The sequence below is a fragment of the Schistocerca cancellata genome, chromosome 1 (assembly GCF_023864275.1).
Source record: "Schistocerca cancellata isolate TAMUIC-IGC-003103 chromosome 1, iqSchCanc2.1, whole genome shotgun sequence".
NCBI classification, from domain to species: Eukaryota; Metazoa; Arthropoda; class Insecta; order Orthoptera; family Acrididae; genus Schistocerca; species Schistocerca cancellata.
The window spans coordinates 877,570,957-877,593,869 of record NC_064626.1 but is presented as its reverse complement, the minus strand read 5'-3'; the positions used below and the strand labels follow the sequence as shown (position 1 = coordinate 877,593,869).

Here is a 22,913-nt window from a genome sequence, read left to right as displayed (position 1 = left end):
TTGTATGCTGCCACAATAAGCCAACAAAAGATTGTTTCCGAATGAATCTGGGCACAAAAGAGGATTGCTCATAATTGGCATGGTTGTACATCGTGACTGGTTAATAATAAAAATAGCTTTTTTAAAGCAATAAAGATTATTTATTCAAGCAATATGCTCCATTATATAGAACATTGCATGCTTCCAGTTTTCTTTTAGTAACGCATACCAATTTAATATCAATGGCAAATTACACACGAAGTTTATGAGCTAGGTATCAGCATATTACAGTACCCATAAATGAACGTTAATGAAACAAGGTGGTGGACACACTATCGGAGCATGTGCAGACGAGGAAATGTTCTAGTTCGTTTTGTACATGATTTTCTGTGTAACCTGTTATTAAATCATTGATGCTAGTATAGTGAAACCTTGATTTTGAGAGTTATGATAATGCATTTATTTATTTCTTAAGCCATCCACTCACCCACTCACAACATGGATATTAACACTTTCATGACAACATGATAATCAGATGCACATTTTCACAATATTATGCTTTCACCGTCACACTTCAGTAGTGTACACCACACACTGAAAAACCTCTGCTGTCTTACACTCTGGCAGCCTCGCTTTATAACAGCATCCCTTCCAACGCCCCTAAAACAAACAAAAAAGGGAAAGCAGCAGGGGATCATTCTTATACAATAAGACATTACATGTTTTTTATATTTTTGCTTACTGGTTTATGCATCACAAAGTAAAATGTGGAAATATTTTTAACTACTCCTCCAGAATGCGGCAACTAGAAGAAACTCTGCTCTCCAAGGCCGGGAAAATTGATACCCCTCAACCAATTGCCGCTGTAACGTCACGAGTTAATGCACGATAACATTCGTTGCTATACAGCTCACAGTATTGGAGTCAGAGGCTGTGAAAGAAACTGCCACTCGTGGCTTAGCCAATGAGTCATGTACACCTGCTACTACGGCAGCTTGAGAATGGCTCGTGTCACTTCTTAGCGACTGTGCATTCACCACCTATAACAACCTAAATATATGATATTAAATATTATTCAATCATTTTCAAAATCAGTACACTACCTTTTGACATTCAGAAGATTGAATCCAAATTTCAGCTTTATAACTATCATGGTTTCAGAGATAGAAGAAGGTACTAAAAAAGTCAAAAACTGACACTTATGAAAATAAATTCAGTTTGGAAATATAATAATTTATCTTTTGGTATAATTGGAAAACATAACCGGAACTCTCAGTGTGCAGAATTAATTAATTGAGATTTTTCGTATTAAAACTTTAATTATTTTTCATTTTCGTAATATACAAATCAGACAAAATTATTATTGGTGTCTAGGATTGTTGTGGCAGTATATGTGAGTGAATGAGAGTGTGTATGTGGGACATTCGTCAAATTTTAATGTTGCATTGTATACCGTCTTAAGTAAGTGGCAAGAGTTACACAAACTTGCAGTGGGAAAATGGTCATAGGGAATTTACCCACTTTGCTGATGGCGTATGTCTAGGTGTGATTGCTATTGTAACAGAGCAGCCAGAAAGTCAGCTGAAGTATTATCTGTATCTAAAGGATATTTCCAGATTTATTGCCTTTTTTTCATTTATTGAACTTTACTATAATATTGGTATATCACAATGATGAAGATGGGTCTGTATGTAAGGATGGTGCAGACCAGTTTTGGCGCGAGTATGATCATGAGCAAGCATACTGATTGGCAGCGAAAATGGTTAGCCAATTAGATGGTTGGTTGTTTTGGGGAAGGAGACCAGACAGCGAGGTCATCGGTCTCATCGGATTAGGGAAGGACGGGGAAGGAAGTCAGCCGTGCCCTTTGAAAGGAACCATCCCGGCATTTGCCTGGAGCGATTTAGGGAAATCACGGAAAACCTAAATCAGGATGGCCGGACGCGGGATTGAACCGTTGTCCTCCCGAATGCGAGTCCAGTGTCTAACCACTGCACCACCTCGCTCAGTAGCCAATTAGAATTGAGACGGTTCTCGCTCGTTACCTGATAGTTACACTGGGAGTGAGGCTGCAAGAAAAGAGTTGCTCGCCTGCTTCGGTCGCGGAAAGGAATGTTAAATGTGATGTTTCTCATTATGTGTAAAATGAAGGAATATTAAGTTCGTCGTGTTTGGTATGTGTCGTGACTAATGCTGATGTAGTTAAGAACAGTTTTGTGAAGTTTGGAAATTCAAGAACTGTTTAATTGGACAAATATTGGTGTGTGAAATTTGGCCTTTGTAGTATCCGCGTGGCATGTTTCAGTATTCAACCAGATCAGATTAGATTAAATTAGTTTTTCGTTCCATAGATCCGTGCTGAGGAGATCCTCGTGGATGTGGAACATGTCAATTTTTTTTTTAAGCTGAAATAACAATACTAATAGTATGAATATATACAATACATCATTTGTTTCTATTAAAAAATTCGTCAATGGAGTAGGAGTAGTTGGCCACTAGTAAGTCTTTGAGGCTCCTTTTACACTGATCTTTATTTGTAACTAAATTTTTTATGTTTACTGGCAAATTATTGAAGATGAGTGTTCCTGAGTAATGGACCCCTTTTTGAACTAAAGTAAGTGCTTTGAAGTCCTTGTGCAGATCATTTTTGTTCCTGGTATTGTATGTATGAACTGAGCTGTTTGTTGGAAAAAAGAGATATATTATTTAGGACAAATTTCATTAAGGAGTAAATATACTGAGAGGCAGTAGTTAGTATACCCAGTTCTTTGAAGAGGTGTCTACAGGACGTCCGTGAATTTACTCCACAAATAATACATATTACACGCTTTTGAACTCTGAAAACTTTTGTTTGACTTGAAGAGTTACCCCAAAATATTATACCATATGACATTATGGAATGAAAGTAGGCAAAGTATGCAAGCTTTTTCATTTTTATGTCGCCTATGTCAGCTAACACTCGAATTGCAAATACAGATTTGTTAAGGCGTTTCTGCAGTTCTGTGGTGTGCTCTTCCCAACTGAATTTATTATCAAGTTGTAATCCCAGGAATTTAAGACTGTCAACTTCGTCTATCTGCTCTTCTTCGTACTTTATGCGTATGCTAGGTGGAAACCTCTTACAGGTTCTGAATTGCATATAGTGAGTCATTTTGAAGTTCAATGTCAGTGAGTTGGCTTTAAACCATTTATTAATATCCATGAAAATATCACTACCAGATCTTTCTAGAACTACACTCGACATACTATTTATTGCAATACTTGTGTCATCTGCAAACAAAACGAACTCTCCTTCTGGCAGTGTAACTGATGAGAGATCATTAATGTACACAAGAAAAACCAATGGCCCTAAGATGGATCCTTGTGGGACACCACATGTAATTTCTTCCCATTCTGATGATGACTGATGACTTAATTCACTAGTCCCTTGCACTGACACCTTTTGTTTCCTGTTAGTAAGGTATGACTGAGCATTTATGGTGAGCAGTTTTCTTTTTTCAGAAATCCATAAGAAGGACCAAATGTATTAACTCAAATTAGTGACTGTGAAAACATTGTTTAACTCAGGTCAGGTTTGGACAGATTTCTGGCTGCTGTGCGTTTGAAATGAGTGTACGAAATGTGAACTTGACGAAAATAATAAATAGTTTAAATGTGGACTGAATAGTACCGTTTCTTTGGCTATAAGAACAAATAAACATTTTTTTCGTGGAAATTTCAGACATTGTTTTCCAGAAGCCAATCCATTATCTTACCGCCCAATAAATTTTTTAATGACAGCTTTTCTACAGAACTTTATTTAATTACTAGAGTTTTGTGGCCTCAGTAATTGTAGGTATTAGGTGATGTTTTTTATCAATGCTGCTTTTACATCATCTTGTAAGTACGTTGCCGAGTGAATGGACATCAAACAGTCGCCGTTCTGAGGTAGGTGAATTTTAATTTGCAGCCAGCACACGGAATGTCAAACCCTGCCACACCGCACTGCCACGTCAGTTTTCAAACAATTGAAGCATTATTGCTAATTCAAAATCACATGTGTTGGATTCTGAAGCAAAATCAACATCTCTCACTGACACATCAAGCTTTGACAATCCAGCACCAGGCTGCGAGTATCTCATATGTAACTTCCTGGCAGATTAAAACTGTGTGCCGGACCGAGACTCGAACTCGGGACCATTGCCTTTTGCAGGCAAGTGCTCTACCAACTGAGCTACCCAAGCATGACTCACGACCCGTCCTCACAGCTCTAATTCCGCCAGTACCTCGTCTCCTACCTTCCAAACTTCACAGAAGCTCTCCTACGAACCTTGCAGAACTAGCACTCCTGGAAGAAAGGATATTGCGGAGACATGGCTTAGCCACAGCCTGGGGGATGTTTCTAGATTGAAATTTTCACTCTACAGCGGAGTGTGCACTGATATGAAACTTCCTGGCTGATTAAAACCATGCCGGACCGACACTCGAACCCGGACCTTTGCCTTTCGTGGGCAAGTGCTCTACCAACTGAGCTACCCAAGCACAACTCATGCCCCGTCATATCAACGCACACTCTGCTGTAGAGTGAAAATTTCATTCTAGAAACATCCCCCAAGTTGTGACTAAGCCATGTCTCCGCAATATCCTTTCTTCCAGGAGAGCTAGTTCTGCAAGGTTTCTAAATACCTTCCTTACTTTGCTTCAGTAGTCTATTAGTTCTTGATACACTGTGAATCTTCTTAACAGCTTTAATTGTCTTCTACCACAAAAAACCAAAGACATAGATATCACTGATGGAGTTACGAAACACTGTTCATTCTATTCTTTAGATCTATTAGATGCCAAATTACCAATGACAATGGCTGAGCTGAAACTTTTTCATCAACGTTTGAGTCGACCGGATTGGCTGCCTCAAAACACAATGGAAGCTTTGTCTGTCTGCGACTGTCAGCTCCATCCTAATGTGTTTCAGTTTTTGGAGCTCTTGGCATCTCTACCAGTGACAATAGCCAAGAATGAGATCAATTTCTGCTCCTTAAGAGAATCAAAGACATACCTTGGGAAAACAGATAGTGAGGCACATGTAAATGATGACAGTTCATGGAGCAGAAAGTATTGATGTCCCAAATGTGATTAGTGGTATGGCAAAACAAAGCGACTGCAGTCTTCCTTTTTTACTTTAAATTTGTACTAAGTGGTTTAATCATTTGTGCTATTTGTGTGTATTACGAGTATCAGAAAAAAACAGATTTTATACACTTCAAAGTAAATTAACATGGAACTAGACTATAGAAATAGGCAGTTATTAGAATGAGCACAGAAAATTCCCTTAGAAACTGAATTCTGTTTAATTAAAATTATTCAAACTTCTTAACCTTATAAACTTGATTTCTTGATTAATTCATAACCTGAGTAGTAAATTGTTTTTGTAGTCATTAGTGTTCTAATTAAACAAATATAAGTCAATGACACGCTTTATTTTTATAATTTTGGAGATTAAATTAGTGCGTATGAATGAAACTAATTTTCAAGAGAATGCAAACGTCACTGCCCTTGTATATTCACTTTTCCCACATCTTATCCGACAACAGTCCAGAAAATTCCTTTCCAGATGAAAATGCATTTCAAACCAGGTTTGATGTCATCTTCAGCTTCAGACAAATAGTTTTCTACAGGCATGAACTAAGTTTCTCTCTTATGTTTATTATTGTGTTCAATAAAATAAAGGTTAAACATTATTAAAACATGCAGTGCACTACTGCAAATTAATTATAGATTCCTACAATAACCTCACAATGAAAGTCTATTTTAATGAAATATAAAGCATTGTCAGACAAATGTGGCTATATTGGCACTATACATTAACATATCACACACTTAGGACTTTGAAACGGTCTGTGTTGATGTGCTGTCCTATCATATTCAAGTAGTATGGAAATGAGGCATCTGGAATGGATGAATAAAGAAACCCAGTTAATAATTTCTCAAATAAAAGTGTGTATTCACAATAGAATAAAATGTAGACAGAAGGAGAAAAGGGCACTCTCAAGTGTGGAGTATCACAAGTTTTTCACACTTTCACTATGGGGTACTGGGAGTAACAAGAAGATGTGTTGGAGAAGTTTTATTATAACTTCCGTATTCATTTTCAATCTGGCTGCCTGCAGCTCTGTCACAGAACAAGTAAAATGCTGGTTTTGAGCGAGATGTGAACTGACAGCCAATGCACTCTTTATTTTATAATGCAAGTCTGTTAGCTCTGAGCTATCAAAGAACTGTGGCAATTTTCTCTCCCTTGTTGCAGCAGTGATGGCTAGGACAGCTATAATGCAATGTAAAAGACAAGCTTATTTGAAATTTGCACTTGGAATGACCTTCATGGTCTCGAAACCACAAACTGATAACTTGCTGTTGCACCTGAAGTGAAAAATCACTCAGGATATTCAACGGAAATAATAAGTAATGAATTTAGCTAGATAATTCTGTCCCCTCCTGGGAGCAACTTGATAATCACACAGTTGCTGAACACATTCTGCACTGTTGTCAAGTTTCAGTTACACTACCAGCAATAGAATACATTTCCAAGCCAATCTGTTCTTTGAGTAAACTCAGAAGTGAGCATAGTTTTCATTTTAAAGATGCAGCCATTGAGTGTGGGAATATCAAATGTATGTGCCAAGGAATTTATTCCCATTTCTGTAATAAGATTTAGCGACTGTAGTGTAGTTAATAATACTCACAGATGCACTGACTACAAGCAGAACATCATAAATCTACAACTGTCTCAATAACTTTTGTTTTCTTATCTAAGAACTGAAAAGCTTTTTCACAAGATGCCATTCACAGTTCTGGAGCATCTCCAGTTGTTATACTGTAAACATTACAAGTAGGTCACATATCTTTGATCATTATGGACACAGAGAATACTTTTCTTAAGAATGTCATAAGCACTAACCCCAAAACAGAGGAACACAAGTGAAAAAAACAACACAATATCGAATGAACACAATGCAAGAATGACACAGCATTGAACAAACACAAAAAAAACAGCAGCATTGAATGTGAACATTCGCAGAGAGATTTTGTACATAAAGTTCCAAATCAAGAAGATCTACTGTGCCACATTGCCAGAAAACCATATGCAATGACCAAAAACCCTTGCTCAAAAAGCTAGGACGAAAATGAAAACAGCGAATGTGTGCAGCGCAAGTTCGATTCCAGCTTCTACTACCACAGAAGAAGAAGCAATTCAGAATAGGGAACAAAGAACACAAAATGCTGACATTAATGTCTAGAATATGCCATCATTAAGCAAAACTGTTACTCAGCCCAAAAATACTGCAAGAACACCAAGTATCACCTACTTGTAATGATTACAATGTAGCTGCTGCTGGTGCTTTGGCAATAAAAGAAAAGAGTGCCTCTGATAAAGAGCTTTTCAACTTGCCGTAACCTGAAGTAAAGGGTTGACCAATGTAAGTGAGGAGCTGATTTTATATGTAGTGCCTCTTGGTCGGCACACAGTCCCTGATAGTGTCATATGAACGATGCCTCTAGCTACTACAATATTCATAAGGGAATTATCAAGGTGTAATGCAATGGCACAGATAGGCTGCTGCTGGGTCAGGAAATGCTCAAACCTAAACTGTTCCAATCTTCCTACAGCCAAGGGCTCTTTTATGGAAAGGTTTGTTATTATTAGTGAGTTAGAAAATGAAGAAAATTATCTTTGAGATTCCATCACATTGATATCTCCAGCAGACAACCAGGATGCTGTTTAAAAAATAAAGGAATGAGTGGACTCAAACTCACAACTTTATGCATCTACACTGTGTGATCGTGATGTCTACCACTAGACCACTAACAGATACAGCACTGTAACTGCTCGAGTGGAAGACAACACTTTCTTGAGACACTTCCGCATGCTACAGTGTTGCCAGATTATGCAGATGGCCAGATGTCTGAGGTTCAGTCAATTTTTGTGGCATCAAGCGTACATGTCATATATAAATGAATGTTGTGAAGAAAAATTTAAGCATATGAATGTGTGGTGGTGTCTTTTCTTTTGGACATGTCTGAAAGAACAGACACCAAATGGAATCTGCAGCTGTGAAACATTATGTAAATTGAAGGTGGAGGAGGAGAAAGGAAAGGAAAGGGGGTTAACGCAGTTGCCTTTTAAGCAAGACATCTCAGCTTCATACCCCGGCCAGGCACACGTTTTCACTCACGGCTGCTGATTCTGCGTAATGTCCTGATGCAGCTGACATCAGTAAGCCCTTCCCTTTCTTTCTCCTCCCCCCCCCCCCCCTCCCGAATCCACATACAAAACTTCAAGTGCCATAGTTGAGCTATGAAGCTCAGTTCCTTGGCAATGGTGCTATATACTGCTCAATACTTCCTCTACATTGTTATGAGTAACTTTTTATCACTTATTGTTTGACTTGCACAGCAATCTAAGATAAATACTCTAAACTGCAATTCGTAATGCCTTCTATGACGGCATACATATCAGTCAGGCCCAAGAATTGGTGCAAAATGCAGTTCCACATCAGAGCATCAAATATACTGCTTTCAAGCTTACCAGCAGCTGCTTAACAAGGGGGATACTTGCTCTGTTGACATAAATAGCAACATCTCGGAGATTTCTTGGCTCAGCTTTATTAGTACTGCTCCTCTAGATACGTTATTTTCTTTTCTTCTAAAATTTATCACCCTGCAAACACGCCTCCATTAAGTTTTCCACTCTTTTTTGATCGTTTTTATTTTCTTCTAAAATTTATCACCTGGCAGACAAGCCTCCATTAGGTTCCCCTCTCTTTTTTTATCATTTGATATTGATCTTCATATTCTAACTTTTAGCATCTTACCTTCAATCACTGCACTGCTTCTCTCACTCTACTGCACTACAAACACACTGATTAGACAGTAGGTATATTTCTCATTCTTTATTTGCATTATACTGAGCTCTATTACCTACCTGTGCACTATTTGTTATTTTCATTTCCTGGAATATTGGCTATCACTTACCTCTTACACCATTTTAATTGTAATTAGATCAGCACTTCAACATAGTAAAGTTATACATTTGTATTTCTGAGCAGTATTTGAAACACTTGAGTCACTTATAGAATAAATAAAACATCAACTTTTTCTAAATGTTGTATTTGCCTATTGTAGATCTGCTATAGTAACTGAGGAACTCACAAGTGGAATGTTATAATGAATAATTACTTCAGAGATGGGCTTTGAATTTGTAGTTTCATCTAAAAAAAGTATGTGGAATCGGTAACCTGTTTATTCCAAGAATTGTATCTGCGATGACTTCCATCCTCGTACCACATTTCTGTTGATTCCTGCTAAGAGTAATCTATTTAATAACAGAAAGTCTGTCTAGTTCCAAATATTTCACAGTCACAATAAAAAAGTAAGGTAGACCTTTTGAAAAATCTGATATATACATGAATGAAACATGATTAGGAATAATGCAGAACTGGCACAGATCATCTTTAGGTTTTACAATTTTCAGCAGGTTATATACAAGTTTAACACTTTTTCCCAAAATGTTGTAAGTATTTTGTTTTTACAGAACCTTGGACATCAAACATTTCTGCATGGCCTCTGTTGGAAATATAATGTCACTTGCTGTAGAAATGACACCTCAGCTGAATGAAACATAGTAGTTTCAAACTTAGTCTTTAATTATATGAATGATGTTTCACAGCATTACTTTAAAAAAAAAAGTAACAATACAGAAACAAAACTAAGTTGCTTTCAACAGTTATCATCATCAGCAATGAAACCTTGATGAAACTTTGAGTGCCAATTCTTGCATTTTTTTGCAGACTACCACACAAAGGAATGTACAAATGGAAGATAGTAACTTGTGCCAGTACTATCCCAGTGCGTTGTACTTCTTAGTAAGGTAATTCATACAGGAAAGAGAATGTCTTAAGCTATTAGTTTGACCATTTATCTGTAGCATTAAATATTTGAAACAGAAGGTGAAAATAAAATTTATTATTATTTTAGACTTCAAGTGTTGCTCTGCACTTTGTTACCTTTTAAGAAATAAGTAGACTAGTGAGAAAAAGTTCTTACTTGCTTAATTTAGAGTTCCTGAATTTACATATCACAAAGATAATCAACAAGACATGATTTGTCCTTCGATGGTTTAAGAACATATTACACTATTTTTTCTGTTAGTTTCAACTGAAGTGCTGGCTAACCTAATCAAAAAGTTGCTTGTATGGAAAGGTTATTTTTATGCAGTTTTTAAAATTTGTTAGCATCATCAAAAACAGAAGACAATGGAGGCGTACGAATATGATAATATACCATTGCACTTCAACACTACCGAGTACTGCTATCTCATGCACCAGGAAAAGAAATTAAAAAACAATTGGTTGTGTTCATTATCATTTTACAACTACATGGCTAATTCCAGAATAGTTCTTTTACTAAACTTCAGAAATGTAGCACATTAAAATGGAAGTTATTAATGTTTTTGCAGCAACATGACAGAAGTGGACCAACATTATTTGCCCAAAACCTGCTAGGTTAAATGCTGAAACAAAAGTAAAGAGAAAGAGACATTTTTCAATTAATTTATTCTTTTCTGGCATTCTTTAACGTTCCATTGACAAGGATGCGAGAAGAAATAGTCTGTGGCATTTTTGGGAGAAGATATGTGCACATTTATTTCCTGAAATGATTTATTAATATGCGAGAAGAAATAGTCTGTGGCATTTTTGGGGGAAGATATGTGCACATTTATTTCCTGAAATGATTTATTGATATGAATGATATTGTAAACCAGTTTTATAAGAGAGGGAATAAAGGTTGAATAGTAGATGTAAATTCAGGCTAGCACACTTGCTCATTCCTTCAACATCCATTCCTACATCTGTACTCTGCTAATCATAGAAGGCTATGTAGCAGAGGGTACCTTTTTTATTTTAAGGTATACTGGTCTACATGAAATGTGTTTGCATTTGAGAATATGAACAACCATCAGTTGTATATGGGAATGATGACAATGAATGTATGCATGTCTGAAGGAACACTGCTTCATTTTTCTTGACCCACAGGCACTGCAATATCATATACTGTACTAATCATATTGGTGCATGGTAAGAATGATTACTTCTGTGTAAGGCAGATTAAATTTACAGACTACACTCTGAAAGCTGGCTCCTTGAATATTTTAGTAGGTTTATGTTACATATGGTGCACATTCTTCTGATTGTCAGCCAGTTCATGTTTTTTGAATTTCTTTGAGACTCTACCAAGATGTTTGCACTCAGCTGTCTGTACAGGCAGTGACTGCACATAAATATTGTTGTGTGTGAATGAATCGCTAACTGAAAAATTTGTTCATGTTACTTTCTGTGTTCAGCCTGTGTGAACTCTAGCAATTCTCGAACTGCTGCAGACCAGACAAAGTGCTTTATACTTCCTATATGGCAAATGTTTCCACAATACTTGAGTGAATAATGAAGGTGAAGGTGCTAAAAGAGCAGAAAATTTCAGATCTGCATAGCATCCGCCAACTGCATTACTTTAAGTCTTTCATAAGCTATGATAATTATGGAAAGCTGAAGAAATAAAATAAAATTTATGCCACGACCAGGACTCAAACTCAGGTCTCCTTGCTTACTAGCCAGAAATGCTAACCATTACAACACGCAGCAGTATGGTCAACATTGCTGCACAGACTACCCAAGTTGAATGCCCTCCCCAACACAAACATCAATCCATATCTTCACCTTATTTTCCTACATTGTCACTATTGCCAGTGCTCTCTGGCACCAGAATAGCATCCTGGCTTTGGACGTAATGGGGAAGTCCTGTACCATAAGTGATCTTATAAGCAAATCCCCCCCCCCCCCCCCCCCCCCCGAGACATTTAAGTCTCAACTTTATCTACGATAATGACGGAAGCTGAAGACCCCTGTTCTTGCTTACTAGGCCAAAATGCTAACCATTACACCACCTCAGCACTATGGTCAACATTGCCGCATTATAAGATCACCTATGGTACAGAACTACCCCATTAGGTCCAATGTTGGGATGCTACTCCAATGCCGGAGAACCCTGGCAATAGTAACAATGTAGGGGGAAAATAAGCTGAAGATATGAATTGAAGTTTGTGTCTGGGAGGGCATTTGACTTGGGTAGTTTGTGCAGCAATGTTCACCATAGCACTGCAGTGGTGTAATGGTTAGCATTGCTGGTATGCAAGAAGACCTGGGTTTGAGTCCCAGCCGTGGCACAAATTTTAATTCATTTTTTCAGCTTCCATCATTATCATAGATAAATATGAGGCTTAAATATTTCAGGGAAAATTTAATTATAAGACCTTTCATAAACACTTATTAATTTGCTCACTACAGTATCATTTGTACTTATATATGATGTAATATACTGCAACATCAAAAAGAATGTCTCTTTGTCCAAGAGAGTTAAGCCAGTCCTCTTCTTCAATATTTAGATCCTCCAAAATCTTAACATGCGAAAAGATTACAAATTTAGAAGACATTACAGCTTTCGAAATAATAGCAATAGACAGAATAACTAGCTTACATAAGCACATTTAATTAATCCGGACATGGCCAGAAAATACTCTGCACCTTCAGACTACTGATTCAGGACTGTACTGCAATTGGAAGATCTCAATGCAAACTGAATACTGGACACCGGATGAGCTGAAAGTTGTCGCGAACATTGCCTGCCCAGACAAACCCGAGCATGTAAAAGACCCATGAAAAAGCCCTGTGATCGTTTACATGGCTATTCTTTACACAATATGTAATGCATATTGTTTTGAGTTTCAACCAGTTCATACTATTCAGAATTTCTTTGCATCTTGTCCACGTTTATCAGAATCTGAGACTCTTCCATAACTTAACTACCCCACTGCCATTCAAAATCCCATTTTTTACATAACATTCCCCCTCTACACTACCACTATACAGAACAGCATACCAATCTATATGAGAATCCAGTAAATATAACTGTTGCAAAGCATTACTTAAAAATTTTCTTTATTTCCCTAAAAATGGAGGATAGGGATTTCATGAACCACTTCTGTGTCATACATACATCTCTAAAGTTGCAATATACATCAAAACCAACACTCCTCCTCCTTTGTACTTTCAAGCAAAGTCACTTGTAATGCTATACTCATATTACAATTGTATGCACAAAATAGTGTCAGGGATATTTACATATAAAAATGTTTGCTGTAATAAAACTCTCCACAGTACACACAAAGCATAACAGTTACACATAGGCTACTACCCAAATTTAAACAATTATTACATTTCTTTCAACTTACGCATAAAGTCACTAATATTCATATTTTCCTTCACTGCATTAATTATTGTACTTGACATTGCACATTATGCATTTGTGTAATATACCTTTTACCAAATGCATGTGAAACAAGCCCACAAAGGATTAGTTTGACATAGTCACTACTACATTCACTCGTAAAATCTAGAAAATTAAATAGAACTTTTTGACTGACACACAGTAAATAAATATATCCTCTGCAGGAATGTTTCTCTTGATGACAGGATGAAACGTGACACTACATCAGTTCCAAAAACAAATTTCCCACATGGATCAGTCACATTCCATAGGAACTGTACTACCTGAGGTTTCGCTTGTTTCATTTTCTGTATTCTCTACAGTTTCCATTTGTTCACAAGGCGCACTTTCTCCTACAGTAGTTTCACTTTTCGCCCTGTCATCTATCTCACTTTGTTCACCAGCCTGTGTATCTTCATCCACTCTTGTAGCCTCAGAAATCTCTTCAGCTTCCAGTTTACTTTCTGCTATTTGACTTGAGCTCTCCACTTCTTCACTTTCAGGACTCTGTGTTGTAGTCACAGATTCTTTTTCTGAACTTTGAATACAAGCTGCAGTGCTGTTTTCTGAATCCTCTGCTTTCTCGGCAGAATCTGTTTCCAGGTTGAGTGTGCTTTCTGCAGTTTCACTTACTGTTTCTAGATTGAGTGTGCTTTCTGCAGTTTCACTTACTGTTTCTTGTTCTTGCTTAACTGACTCACTTCCATTCAATTCTGTTATCTCATCATCCAAATAAATACAGACTTCAGTCTCAGAATGACATTCCAGTTTTACTGTGGCCTCATCTGGGATGTCAGATTCTACAGAATTACTTGTCAAATCACTTTGAACTGTTAGGCAAGTAACAGGTTTCTCCTCGTCCTTAAGCACTTGCTGCAACTTCCTTTCATCGTCGTCGTCGTCTTCTGGCGTTGAGGCACATGCTTTAGACTTCTCCAGCGTCTTGTTGCCAATTGACAGTCTTGCACCAGAATTTTCAGCTGCGTTTTCTGATGCTATTACTGGTGCAATTCTTATTTGGACATCTTTTAAGGCAGAATAAAATACATCAGACTTTGCCTGTAAGGTATAAATCAGGAAGTCAATTTAAAATGCTGATAACATGACTTAAAAATGTACTCAAGTTATGTTCTAGATAATGCAATAACCAATATTCTTTAAATGTTACTACAATAGAACATGCTTACCAAATGTTATAAATTTACTTTGTTTTCCACTGGACATGGTACACATGTTTTAAATAAATTGATATACATTTGCCGGATATTTCATTACTACTATTACTAAGCAAGTAAATCAATACGAAAATAAATAAGCACATAACACAAACATGTAAACCAACTGTGAAAGTCTGCAGCATACCATCATCTAAACAAGACATGAAAGAACTGTAAGTAATAGCTTAACACATAAAATGAGGTAAGAATGGTTAATGACAATATTGCCTGTTCAGATAAGAAGTGGCTTTTGATGAGACCAAAAGTTCACTGAGGTCTTGAATGGAATTCCGCTACTATACTGTAACTTTAGACTGTTAATGATCATGGTCATAATCATGATTTTCTCTGCTCAGTGACACGTAGCATGACCTCACAAAAAATGGTGTGGAGGCAATGATGTGAAGGTTAATTCAAAAAGCTCAATTATGAGAAATTTACGTTAGAAAAATGAGGAGTCTCTTTTAATTAACAATTTTGCTCTTTTGTTTTAAAACTGAAGTGTTTTCAATGTCCAGAAATATAACTAACTGAATTGCTGTATTACCAGGCACTTCGGGAAACACAGGACAGGGAAAGATGGGGAGGGAAGTTGGCAGTGTTCTCTTGCGAAAGAACTATCATGGCATTTGCCTAAAGCACCTTCAGGTATCAGGAAAAATCTAAATCTGGACAGCCAGGTACAGTTTGAATTGCAAGTACAGGCTTATGAGGAACTCCTGTTTTTTCTTGATGTGAGACAAAGGTATCAAGGTAACAAGACCAGAGAATGAATCAACCACCATAAATGAGATTTTTATGACAGATCAAGTGAGTGATTTTACTAGGTAAAATTAAAAGTGATGGTATCCTTAGAGAGCTTAATAAAATGACCAATGAACTACACAGACACCAAAGATTATGGATGACTGAAGAGTGTCTCCCTTGACTCACATTCTTTCATAAACTCAAAGCAAGATGAAACATCTGATGATTGTAAGCCAAGTGAAATCAACAGTTTCATTAGTTTTATAATCAGATATTTTTACTGAACCTTGGTGGAAGAAGGTGAAGAAGAAAACATAAGAAGAAGATGATGTGCTTTCCATGGAACTTACTTTAACATTTGTTAATTCCTCTTCAGTTTCTGCTAGTTTGCTTCTATAATCATGGAGTTCCTGAGTTAGTTCCTTTGCTGTGCTTGTCAATACTTTAGTGTGTTCTTTCATCACACCAAGATCACGCTTAATATTCATCATTTTGTTTTCGGTATCAAGGCGTGCCTTCTCACTCCTCTGAAGCTGCTGCATCAGCTTCTCTATATCCAGAAGGCAACCTTTATACATTATGAAACCTGAAAATCCAGAAGAATTGCATTAAAGGTGATAAGTTATTTAATGATTCTGATATTGGAATGAGGAGTCTTCATATGGTGTGGATTTGACACAAAGAAAAACAAACTCCAGTACACTACCAACTTTGTTAGTGTCTAAAGAGAACAGCCATGGATTATTTGTGCTAAATTGGAAATGGCTTTGAGCTCAATTTACATGAGTACTATATTTTCAGCCTCAACATTTTCTATAAGTATCTCAAAAATACTCATACAATACTGTGTAGACAATGAAAGGCTTTCATTTACCTAAAGATGGTAATATTATCTCCAATTAACTTTATTAACAACAGGTCCTGTGATATTTGAGACACACATAATGTTTTAGTTGTAATCTCAGCACACTGCAATAGCAGCTATTTATTCTCACTATGGAAGTATGTCACACATAAATTAAAAACGCTAGTAAATTCTAACTTGGAGCTTCAGTATATAATCCTATGAGAACAGATTTTTTTTAATACGGGATATGATCAGCCGTGTAAAATTCCAGACACATAAAAATAGAAAATGCTGTTACTTACCACACAGCAGCAAGCCGAGTTAGTTTGCCTTTTACCAGAAACTTGCAGCTTTGTCAAAAGTGATGATAATGATAAAGATCATTAAAACTTCCGAAAACCCTCAGTATTTGAAATAGGGTTTCCAATTACTGTCACTGTGGTCTAACTGGATGACATGTCAAATGGTTCAAATGGTTCTGAGCAGTCCCCTAGAACTTAGAACTACTTAAACCTAACTAACCTAAGGACATCACACACATCCATGCCCGAGGCGGGATTCGAACCTGCGACCGTAGCAGTCGATGACATGTCAGTTCACATTTTGTGATGTCTTCCCCATAAGGCTGTGAGCTAGGAACACACGCTAAATGCTGATAACTCAACTGTCACTTTCAATACTTTGTAACATTGCCAATTCCCCACACTGGCCTTGTCAGACCACTGTGCTGTACGGCCACTATGTTATAATCTGCCAAAGGCAATATTTGGATGCAGTATGCAGGGTATGAGTTCAGTACTACTCTCTACTGGACATTTGTCAGCATCCCAGATTTTGGAGCCACTACTTGACACTCAAGTAGCTCCTCAATTGGCTTTCAGACTGAAATTCACAACAGCTGCTAATTTGTGTCCACTTGTCAGGGACTTCTAACCAGAATAATTAAGTTTCCCATACAAAGCTTTTCACTTAATGGGACAAGAAGTAAATCAACAAATACTTTCTGTTGATCAGGTCATCCAACTGTTACTCAGGTACTACAATAACTGTAATGATAAGAAATGCATGTGCTATCTTCCCCACACTGATGTACATTGTGTACTAATTCCTCATTTACTGCCTTTTGTTTAAAAGTATACTCTATCTCAAAATGTTCAGTTGCAGATACAAATGTTTACTGGATATGTTGACGATCAAATTCCTGAATTTCTGGAACAAACTTTTGAAACAGCTCCTTGAGTAACTTGTAGGATATTATTATTATTATTATTATTATTATTATTATTATTATTATTATTATTACTATTATTGTTATTAAACTATATTTTTGTTACATTATTCATGTTTTCTGTTGTGAGCAGGAGCAAAATGCTGTATAACCTGTATAACTAAAGAACACTACACTCTAAAAATGAGGTTTCTTGTAGAACATATGCGTAATAGCCAATGGCAATTTTGCACAATCTTAAATACAGATTAGAAGAGCAATTTGCACATACCCTCAGGAGTTGATGAACTCTCCTTTCCTTCATCAGCTATGTCTCTCCTTGCACGTTTTGAAGGTGGTGAACCAGCAGAACCAAAGTGTGTGAATACAGGCAGGAATCTCTTATTACCTACAACATTTTGTTTGAATTATTGCAATAAAGTTGTTTTTATGACATTTATAAATTCCCTATCCATGAAAGTTGAATTGGACTAAATAAATATTTGATGATATATGAAAGAAAGTCTTCTGGTATAATATTAACATGTCAAACAAAAGGGGAATAATATGAACAAAACCACAAAAAGCTCTCTGATCACAACTGTAACTGCTGTTGGTTTTGTTGTGATGAGTGTAGCCCCATGTGTAGATCCATGTCAAACAGTAGGTGCAATTGCAACCATATTTAACAGGACCACAAGGCACTCACTTGGTGATTGCGTGGGGGTGGTCTCTTTTCCTGGTGACCAGTATGCTGTGTTCCACTGACACACACACACACACACACACACACACATATTGGCGGCACAACTCGCTATGGCACCAAGAACACTGGGACTGGACAAACGAGGAGTGGGGTCACGTGTTCTTCTCAGATGACAGCAGATTTAGTTTGTGTAGTGATTCTGGATGTACCCTCATTTGGGAACAGGTAGGAACACATAATACACCCCGGAACATTGTTGAACATGATCATTTTGGTGGTCCACGTGTTATGTGTGTGGTAGCATAATGTATAGGTGCATGGAACTCCACATCTTTGAACACAGTACTCCCAGTGGTCAACATCACTGTGGCACTGCACGCCTTCCCCTTGTGTCTTTTCAGGGGTGTACTCAGTCCTGACTTAATTTTTATGGATGGCAGTGTGTGACCGCATTGAACAGTGTGGGTGGAGGAGCTCTGGGAACAAGAGGATGTTTTGTGAATCGACTGGCCTGCCCATTCTCCTGAACTTAGACCCACTGAACACATGTGGGATGTGTTGGGGAGACGTACTGCAACATGCCCACATGTGACAATGACCTGCCAGCTTGTCAACCATGCTGGTGGAGGAATGTAATGCTCTGCCACTATAACTCCTTACCAACCATGTGGCAGTATGGGAGCATGTCACAGAGCATGCATTATCATCTGTAGAACCAATGAAGAACCATGTTCCGCCTTTTGTATTACCCAGGGGACCACCATAAAATTTGATGACACAGCTGTAATTATTGTCTTTGAATAAAAGTGTCTATTCTGTTTCTCTCACTGAGTACTTCTTCCAGATACTTTCTGATTTATACTGTAGCAGTTCCTTTTATGCACAATCAAAGTTTCATTGAGCTTGTCACTTGGCAGTGACTTAACAAGTAAATGTTACTTTTGTCCCTAAGTTTCGTGGTTTCACTTCCCATCTGTTCTTTTTGCTTAGAACTAGCTTGCCCAGTAAGCAATACTCCTTAATGGTGGCATTTGTTAAAACAGTCACCAACTTGCAGGACTGGTCTGAACACAATAGAGCTTATCTAGGCTTTGTCCATACTCTGAGGTAAACAACACTGAGTTGCAGATAATACTTGTGATGGAAATGATGAAACATTGTAATCAATGGCTATCAATATTAATGAATGTTCCTTCAAATGGCAGAAAACATTAAACTTCCTCATGAACACTGAAACAAAGGTCTATTATTTTAACTCCGCCAAACATTGTTAAAATAAAACATTATTTTGAGCTGCATATCTAATTAAAATGGAGCCAGCATATACAAGAACTAGCAGCTTATTGTGTGTCCTTTCACTTCCTGTTTAACTTATACAATTATTTTCTTGGGCAATGCAGCTTAAAAAAATGTATTTATTCAGGAAAATCGAGCACTACAAATATTGTGCGAAGCAGGTAACCAAATATCTTGCAGAGGGTACAAGGTGTCATGAAACTCACTAGACGCAAAACCTGTGCAATAAACATGTTTGTTTACTTACAATTATGTGTATAGACCATTTTCGATACTTCCTATATGTCTGAGTAAAATCAAGTGTGTCAGATAAATTCATTTCGAAAACTTTGTTTTGGCAACAAAAAGTAAAATTAAATTTCTTTTTCCATGTCAAGATATACTATGGATTTTTGTATACAGAGTACAGTGAATAACATGTTTTCTGCTACAGCATCAGCTGTAAATACCATTTGTGTTTTATAGAGTTTTAGCATTAGTATTCTTATTCTAAGGATTCTTCACACCGAATTTCAGTGTATATCAACACGAATAGACATATTTTTGAGAATTTAAGGAAATTATGGGTGTTGAGCCTAACATAAACCATCAAAAACATTTGTCAAATTTTACTATGTTGGCCAAATATTTGACAGTGGACTATGCTGTTTGACATGTTTGTCAAACATAGAATGTGTCTGATATGTTCGGCAGAAATTCTGATTGACTGGAAGTTAGACAAGATGGCGATCATTGTGTTGACATTTTTCTGCAGGTATTCAGTGAAAAATAACGTTATTACAATTTATCTCACTGTGTCGTAAGATTCCATGATTATGGAAACTACAATCAAGAATAAGAACAAAACAGCACAGGCAATTACAAAACAGATGTGTTACATCTTTCCCAGCCATATATTATGCAGGTAAGAGGTTAAGAAGAAACTCAGTGTTCTACACAAGGCATCAAGTGTGAGCGCAATAAAATAAAAGGCTGAACTTCTCCAGTTCTCCCACGGAAGATGCAGGCTGTATGTCCACATTGTGATATTTTAATAAACTGCCCCTTGTGGACCAAGTAGAGGAGAGCAAATTTTTGCATACTTGTGTCACCTTATTCAAAGTGAAGGTGACGTGACTCATTTTACAACTTTAACCCTTCATTTGGAGAAAGTTGATGTAACCAACAGGTTCTGAGTGTAATATTTCCTTTAGCAGGTTTTCATGGATATATTTCTCTATCAATTCAATCATTCCCGGGAACAGCATCTTGTTTCCTTTTTCTTCTTTATACACAATGCTGACCCGTACAGGCTTGTTTGACAAAACCATGGGTAGAAAAAGAGCAAATTTGACAAACAAGTTTGATCATTTACAATAACCTTAAGGGGAGCTTCCAAGAATTGTTTGCTAGAGCCACATAATACACACGTCAAGTATTTTTCTCTCCCATGCATCTTGTCTTCTTTACGGGAAGAATGGGCTCTGTCACTACCCACCCACTTGACTGTGAGTGGTGTGTCAGCAACATGGCTAAGTTGCTTCTGCAGGGTAGACCGGGACCAGAGAAAACTAGATGTGTTGTACCCACCCCCCTAACCAACATTTCTGAGGTGTGGGGAACTTTCTGTGTGCTGTGCGAAGAGGAGGAAAATGCAAAAGCATAAGGATCTATTACTCACTGGCACTTCAAACATATGGCAAATAATGATACCCCTTACGGAAAGGCAGTGAGGGATGGGAAGGAACAACAGGTGCACTCAATGTGTATGCCTGAGGGCCTTGTTCGACATGTTGAAGAGGCTATCCTGGCAACCATAGATGGAACAGGGTGTAACCAACTGCCAACTGTGGCACATGTTGGGAAAAACAAAGTTTGGCATCTGGGCTCCAAAGTCATACTTAGATCATTCAGTGACTTGGCAGAGAAGATTACAAGGTCATACTTACTCATAAGGTTTCAAAGAAGCTCACAATTTGTAGCATTATCCCTAGAACCAATTGTGGACCCCTGGTTTTGGGTTGGGTGGAAGGATTGAACCAGATACTTTGAAGCTTCTGTGATAAGCTAGGCTGCTATTTCCTGGACTTGCACTATGAAGTTGAGAACTATAGGGTCCCCCTAAATGGGTCATGTGTGCGCTACACATCAGAGGCAGCAACACAGATAGCCAACTGTGTGTGTGTGTGTGTGTGTGTGTGTGTGTGTGCCAGTGTCGTCGTAACTGCCGTCTGCTTCACGTCTGCTGTGCAGCGAGCTACCTTAATTTAAGTATTAACTGTATTTTTCTTACTTGTCATTTCTTCTTCCGTGTGTATTTGCTTTTAGGAAGCTTTAATTGTCGGGTGCTATTAATAGTGTTCCATAGATTTCGTGTTTGTTTTGAATACAGTCAGAGAGAGTCCCTTTAGTCAGCCATAGTGCCAGTAGAGTCAGTGTCGTCATAACTGCCGTCTGCTTCACGTCTGCTGTGCAGCGAGCTACCTTAATTTAAGTATTAACTGTATTTTTCTTACTTGTCACTTCTTCTTCCGTGTGTATTTGCTTTTAGGAAGCTTTAATTGTAGGGTGCTATTAATAGTTCCATAGGAAGCCTCGCTCGCGGGGTGAAATCAGAGCTAACTATTTGTAGTATTGTTCCCAGAACCGATTGCGGTCCTCTGGTTTGGAGCCGAGTGGAAGGCTTAAACCAGAGGCTCAGACGATTCTGCGGAGATCTGGGGTGCAAATTTCTCGACCTCCGCTATCGGGTGGAGAAATGTAGGGTCCCCCTGGATAGGTCAGGCGTACACTACACGCCGGAAGCGGCTACAAGGGTAGCGGAGTACGTGTGGAGTGCACATGGGGGTTTTTTAAGTTAGAGAATCCCCTCCCTAGGCCTGACAAGATGCCTCCTGAGACGCGGCAAGGTAGGAGTAGGCAAAATGCAACAGGGAATAACAATATTAACGTGCTAATAATAACTGCTCTCATTAATAAACGGTCACAACGCCCATGTAGTACTAGGGACAGAAAGTTGGCTGAAACCAGACGTAAACAGTAATGAAATCCCAAACTCAGATTGGAATGTATACTGCAGAGACAGGCTGGACAGTGAAGGGGGAGGCGTGTTTATAGCGATAAGAAGTGCAATAGTATCGAAGGAAATTGACGGAGATCCGAAATGTGAAATGATTTCGGTGAAGGTCAGAGTTAAAGCAGGCTCAGACATGGTAATTGGATGTCTCTATAAGCCCCCTGGCTCAGCAGCTGTTGTGGCTGAGCACCTGAAGGATAATTTGGAAAATATTTCGAGTAGATTTCCCCACCATGTTATAGTTCTGGGTGGAGATTTTAATTTGCCGGATATAGACTGGGAGACTCAGACGTTCATAACGGGTGGCAGGGACAAAGAATCCAGTGACATTTTTTTAAGTGCTTTATCTGAAAACTACCTTGAGCAGTTAAACAGAGAACCGACTCGTGGCGATAACATATTAGACCTTCTGGTGACAAACAGACCCGAACTATTTGAAAAAGTTAACGCAGAAGAGGGAATCAGCGATCATAAAGCGGTTACGGCATCGATGATTTCAGCCGTAA

At 37.9% G+C, this 22,913-nt stretch overlaps 1 protein-coding gene across 3 annotated transcripts in view; it reads right to left on the bottom strand.

Moving 5' to 3' along the window:
• Positions 1 to 11,871: 11,871 nt before the first annotated feature.
• The window catches only part of LOC126190282 (cell division cycle and apoptosis regulator protein 1-like), a 253,430-nt gene continuing 242,388 nt past the window's right edge, over positions 11,872 to 22,913 (bottom strand). For all 3 annotated transcript variants that reach the window (XM_049931010.1, XM_049931011.1, XM_049931009.1), the window contains exons 19-21: positions 17,643 to 17,759; positions 15,647 to 15,882; positions 11,872 to 14,391 (exon numbers count right to left, since the gene is read on the bottom strand). In XM_049931010.1, coding sequence (XP_049786967.1) covers positions 13,588 to 14,391; positions 15,647 to 15,882; positions 17,643 to 17,759 — 1,157 coding nt within the window. In that variant the 3' untranslated portion in view covers positions 11,872 to 13,587. The remainder of the gene's footprint in view (positions 14,392 to 15,646; positions 15,883 to 17,642; positions 17,760 to 22,913) is intronic.